Below are 6,152 nucleotides of genomic sequence, written 5' to 3' on the forward strand. Positions count from 1 at the left end.
TTTGGAGATAGAGAACTCATATCTAGAAAAGGAAAATACAAGGATTCAAGAGTGGGATTGAAGATTCCAAGGAGGGATTGTATATTTTAGAGCTCGATTGGCATCTTGTTCTTCGTTCTTTCTCCCTCTCTCTCATTTAGTTTTTGAGTTTGTGTTATTTTCTTTTATTTGAGATTGTATGATGGTTTAGATTCTTGGTTTGTTTAGGCTTTATGCTATGGGATTATTGATGTATACTTCTAGCTAAACTCTTTAGAGCTAGGGGTTTGATGTAGTTTTACCTGTTGCTATGTTTTGAAGATTCTATATGCTTGTTAATGCATTTTCACTTCAATCCATTTGTGTTCCTCTATGCTTATTGTCTAATTTGATTATCTATTGAATTAGAGATATAAATGTACTGTGGATTTAGGCTCGAGAGAGTTACTTTCACATGTTAGATTTGGGAAAGCACAACCTAGAGTTAGTTGAGTTCGGGAGGCCAATTAATTCGGGTAATCAATATTAGGTTGCTTAATGGATGCTTGATTTGGTTAGGCTAATAGGGATATTGTTTAACAGGGTCTTGCATACTGTTTTACTCGGCACTCGGAAGAGGGAGTGAAATTACTTTCAAAAACCTAAATTTAATGAATTAAATGGAATTAGTTAACAAACTTAAGAATCAGATTAGCATAGCTCGGTAGGATGAAATCGGACCCCTAGCCGCCTTAATACCATCAGAGTTCCCTTCGATCCCTTCTTGTTTTCAAATTACTTCTTTACTTGCTTTGTTAGTTTAATTGTATTATTTTAATTGTTACAGTTACTCGAATTTAATAGCATAGATAAAGTTGTAGTTATTATAATTGCAGTACTTAGTTTAACTTACAAAAACTCAATCTCTATGGAACGATATCTGTACTTAGATACACATTATTACTTTTACGATTCGTTCATTTACGAGCACACACTTCAATTGAATTCAAAAGCAATTTCGCAACACCTTGTAATGATTAGTTTAGATAAAGTTGTAGTTATTATAATTGCAGTACTTAGTTTAACTTGCAAAAACTCAATCTCTATGGAACGATATCTGTACTTAGATACACATTATTACTTTTACGATTCGTTCATTTACGAGCACGCACTTCAATTGAATTCAAAAGCAATTTCGCAACACCTTGTAATGATTAGTTTCTTTTTAAATGAAGGCAAGGTAAGCGATGGTCTTGATTCCTGCTATAGGAATCTCTAGTCTAATATGAAATTGCAATCTTTCCTCTCCATTGTCTTTCCAATCTAGAAATTGGAGAGGGACTTAAAAATTATAACTCATGATTTCTCTTATCCCATCATACTTTTCAAAAATATCTTATTCTAAATAAACATCCATCTTTCGTTCCATTGTTTTGTGTCGCTTGAACCTTCATCAAATGAATGATCAGCCAAACCATTTAACTCCTTGGCAGCAAGCAACGATTTTGCGGTTTAAAATTTATGCTCATAAATGAAAGCCAGAAAATGAAGGACTTTTCCAAGCATAGAAGTAAACGGAGGAAATATATTATTATATTGGAGCAACAATTCGTTCCAGGGCCTATATATGGTAACGTAGGCCATCGATGGATCAAAAGCTAGATGAAATAATAATGTAAAGGCGGCAAAAGCCGATTAAAATTAAAGTCAAAAGTCATTTTATATGGAGGGACAATATATTTTCTTTTCTTTGGGATAAGATCAGAAAAAGTATAAGAATATTTCAATGATCAATAAGACTTTGGCTTTGAACTTTAAACCTATAGATCAGGGTTTTTTGTTGTGCATATTTTTTGTTTTGGATATATTTTTATCAAATAAAAGGTTTACAAAGTTGCAGCTGAGAAACATAATTAGAAATTGAAGGTGGTAATTAAATCCTAGAAATATTGAACCCGAGTGATTAAAATGTTAATATCTTCTTCTTCTTCTTCCTTTTATTTTATTTTATTTGAAGAGTACAATTTCTATTTTCCATCCTCTCATAGACAGGCTGGAGTCCGGCCTGCATATTACAAATTAAAGTAGTAATTAACGCTATATTTCAAATAGCATATATAGTGCACTTAACAGCTTACTCCCAACTAATTATAAGGCTGCGGAAGGCTTAATTAGCCTGATTTAAAGTTTATCAGCTGACCACTCATGTACATATAGAGCCTGCGCCAAAGTATTTATACACATGAGTATGTATGCTATTCATATTTGACTGTATATCATCAAACATTACATTATCATATTTAGCATGTCTTTTTCTTCTCCACTTCTATATTGTCATATTAGGAACCACGTCACTGAGTAAATTAAAACGGGAGTTTGTCGTGTTTTCCGTTAATTAATTTTCTATGCTAGGCGAATTATCCCAAATTTAAAAAAAAAAAAAGTTAAGAAACGCAACAACTAATAAAAAATGAGTCTGATATGTATGTAAATCCCAAAAATATTAGGAGATTCATTTTATTATTGGTGTACATGGCAATTGAAATGACAATAGATGCTGTCAACGGGAAAACCTCTAATTATATTGATATGAAAAGTAAAGTATATACTAATGGAACTCAAATAAAATTCCAATGCGAAAGTCCAAAATAAATAATGGTAATCTCAATAAAGAACAAAGTCTAAAAAAAATTCCAATACGCCAAGCCTCTGAAAACATATATGAGTTAGGGGGTCGACAGTTAATCTCGATATAAGATTGTTGCAATAAAAAATTCAACAGAACTAGAGAGATGAAATTAATTTCGTAATGTTTTAACCTATCAGCTGTTTTCCAGGAGCAAGTAGCTGCGCCAAAATATTTAGACTGGTGTAATTCTTATGACAATATTATGTCAAAAACAATAACAATATTAAGCATGGTCCTATAGTTTATCAATCCTCCAAAAACTCATGAGCAAACAACCCTATTTCATTCCAACACTTTTATTTCATTCCAACACTTTTTCTTCACGTAAAGGCTTAATGGGCTAATCAGAAGAGTGGGAGGATGAAAATGCAAATGAGATTATTATGAAATTGTAATTACGAGGATTGAAACATAAAAATCACATGTTATAATATTATGTTAGTTTATCAATCTTTTAAAATCTTTATTTTATGGATGTCGACTAATAATGTTATTTTGTTTTAAGATTAATCTCATTAGTAATCCTGAATTTTAGGATCATTCTCACTTTGTTCTTTAATTAAAATTTGAAAACTCTTATTTTGTTCCATGATTCTGTTGTACAGTATTTGTATGTAGATATCTCATTACCGAAAGAAGTTCATTTCATATATAACATTAATTCAGCTAGCATTTCTTTTTCTACATTAATACGTCATTCAACAAAAACATCGGAAAGATTATCTGAATCTCAACCCTTTTCCGTTCCCTATATAAACCCAACCATCTAATTAAAGGAGCACACAGTAGTCAGCACAAAACAAGAGCTAAAAGAGAATTGTACGTAATGGCTAATCCCCATTTCTTTTCCCTTTCCTTTGGCCGTGGTAACTTAAGGGTGCGTTTGGTTGCAGTAGCGGAATGATAATTGAATGGAATTAGAATGTGCCAGAATCATAAACTAATTCTTTAGTTTGGTTAGAGTTATGAAATCAATACCTGAATGAAGGTTCTGTTGTTTGGTTGACAACATAATAGAATGAAAGTAAGTTATATTTTGACAAAAATACCCTTAATTAATAATCCTAAATAATTAATATTTAATTAATTAAAATACTAAAAAAATAATTTAATTATTAAAAAAAAAACTTTTTATTTGAAAGATAAAATTTAAAAACTATATTTCAATGGGAAAAAAATAATATTTGATTTTTTATGTAATAATAAATTATCACAGGCTCAAATATGATCATTTTTAGCATCTACCATGATATGTATAGAGTAAAATGATCAGTTTGACCCTTGTCAATAATAAAAATTTAAATACCAATATATCATTACACTACATATATAATCTCAAAATATAGTTATAGACCAAACTAATAGATTCACCTATATATAGCTAGCATCCATCATCTGCCAAGTTAAGTAAGTTCCTAATTAGTTATAATATCAAAAGAGAAATGAATAGCACATAAATTACAATATCAAAAGATAATCTGGTAATGTTTTTTCACTGAAACAATTCAACCACTCCTAAATATCACCAGGAAGAGACTTGCATTTAGGAAGAAACAATCGATATGATTCCTTTCACCGGCGAAAAGTTAGAGCTATAAACATCAATGAACACATACTAGAATTTAGAAATCTAATTTGAATAGTTAAAAACTGCACTTGGGATTTTGTCCTCTACATCGATTATAAATAATAATCTCTCCGCTCCAAAATGAGCATGTCTTGAATTTCATAATCTAACAATAACAACATTACTGCTCCAACATCAAAAGGTTCCTAACATTCACTGATTTTTACATGATTAGTTTGGTTCTCAGTTAACTGACCACAATCGCCAATAACAACAGGTTAAGTAGTCTTGCCAGTATCCAAACTCACACTCTTCATCTGCTTAACAACATTATAACCATCAACAACTTTCCTAAACACCACATGCTTCCCATTAAGCCAAGGGGTCTTCTTAGTGCATATGAAGAACTTAGATCCATTGGTGTTTGGCCCGGCATTTGCCATTGAAAGAACTCCCGGCCCCGTGTGCTTCATCTTGAAGTTCTCATCCTCAAACTTCAACCCGTAAATCGACTCTCCTCCGGTCCCATTTCCCCTCGTGAAGTCTCCACCCTGTCACATGTAGGTCGGGATAATGCGGTGAAACGTTGAGCCCTTGTAGTGAAGTGGCTTCCCGGATATCCCGATCCCCTTCTCTCCGGTGCACAGGGCGCCGAAGTTTTCCACAGTTTTCGGGGTAACGTCAAAAAACAGCTCAAATATGATACGAACCCCGCCAACAATGTGACGAAACCCGTAGCTAAATATGGGATACGATCCAAGATCTTTAAGAATTGATGGAAACCGCGACCCGTTGCTTAGCGAAGTAAGAACCTTGGTATGGTGAAGACGCCACAAACGAGTATGGAAATTCGTTTGATAAGTCAAGTTGAACGCCACAAGGAAACCTTGATAAGTTCGGAATAGTTTCTTCAAGAACACAAGAAGAATATTTCACAAAGTGAATAAAAATATCAAAACTTCTTATTAAATTCGGATTTCAGCCTTAAATAGCCGAAAACAAGCTGAAAGGTTTTAAAAATTGTAAAAGTCCTATCCTACCCTTAATGGGGTAGGCGCCTTAAATGAAGATAGACTCCTAAAACAAAATGAAATCGCCCAAAGATAACTCCTAGGGAAGGAATCCGACTTAGAGTCTAATTCCGACTTAGAGTCTAATTCCTTCCTTTTTAAATGCCTAAAACTAATCCTAGGGAAGGAAATCCGAATTTGAATCCAATTCCTCCCTTAAATCGTATACTATGAAATTTAAATGTTTAATCCGTAATTTTGACTTGATCCCTTGCTGGAATGTGCGCCTAACTTCTTGGAACTTGCTGGAATGTGCGCCTAATCCCTTGGAGCATTCCCATGTATGTGAGCCTTGGGATGTCATGCGAATTTGGCCATGCTTGAGTAGCTCTCTTCCGGATCAACTTTAATGAGCAACACAAGCCTTTGTCCACCCTCAGTAGTGAACACACTTTCTTCTTGTTGTAGAACTCTTTGGACTAGGTTATTCAAGTCTTCTTTAAATCTTTTAGCTCAATACCTTGTCACCAGACCAACTGGAACTTAGATTGGATCATGAGTATTCCTTGCATCCCTAATGTCCTCATCAAAATACGACCCGACCCACTTTCGCCTTTCCGATTAGGATGTCAAAGAAGACCTTGGGATTCCTCGACATTTTGTCAAACTCAGTTTGATAGCTACCCAAAAAAAATCAATTTCGCATTTAGAAATAAGAATTTTATCATCATTTTCCAAACTAAAATCACCAAGATCAGAGTTCTCAGTTCTCATAACAATCATTTAGAATAAATAATCCAAAAAATATAGCAAATCAACAACTCATAGATCCAAAAGAAACACACTTGGATACGAAAAATCAAACAAAAAAAAGTTTCTTTATGATAAATTTCGCTCAAAATAGTAGAAAAATTGCAAGAAACAATTA

The 6,152-nt window shown here is 33.2% G+C and overlaps 1 protein-coding gene across 1 annotated transcript; it reads right to left on the reverse strand.

Moving 5' to 3' along the window:
* Positions 1-4,492: 4,492 nt before the first annotated feature.
* On the reverse strand, positions 4,493-5,882 carry LOC21392073 (peptidyl-prolyl cis-trans isomerase CYP19-3). The gene is made up of 3 exons (XM_010097757.2): positions 5,827-5,882; positions 4,834-4,922; positions 4,493-4,767 (listed from the first exon to the last, which is right to left on the reverse strand). Exons 1-3 carry the CDS (start codon positions 5,880-5,882, stop codon positions 4,493-4,495), a joined length of 420 nt encoding a protein of 139 aa, XP_010096059.2.
* Between the last annotated feature and the right edge of the window lie 270 nt (positions 5,883-6,152).

This window comes from Morus notabilis, unplaced genomic scaffold (assembly GCF_000414095.1).
Source record: "Morus notabilis unplaced genomic scaffold, ASM41409v2 Scaffold1580, whole genome shotgun sequence".
NCBI classification, from domain to species: domain Eukaryota; kingdom Viridiplantae; phylum Streptophyta; class Magnoliopsida; order Rosales; family Moraceae; genus Morus; species Morus notabilis.

What these genes read in the sequence shown, in the direction of transcription:
- LOC21392073 (XM_010097757.2), bottom strand. Translation starts at nt 5,882, where the DNA reads ATGTCGAGGAATCCCAAGGTCTTCTTTGACATCCTAATCGGAAAGGCG. An exon ending in ATCGGAAAGGCGAAAGTGGG is followed by an intron (nt 4,923 to 5,826) that starts TCGGGTCGTATT and finishes TGTTGGCGGGGT; the next exon opens with TCGTATCATATTTGAGCTGT. An exon ending in CGGAGAGAAGGGGATCGGGA is followed by an intron (nt 4,768 to 4,833) that starts TATCCGGGAAGC and finishes CCTACATGTGAC; the next exon opens with AGGGTGGAGACTTCACGAGG.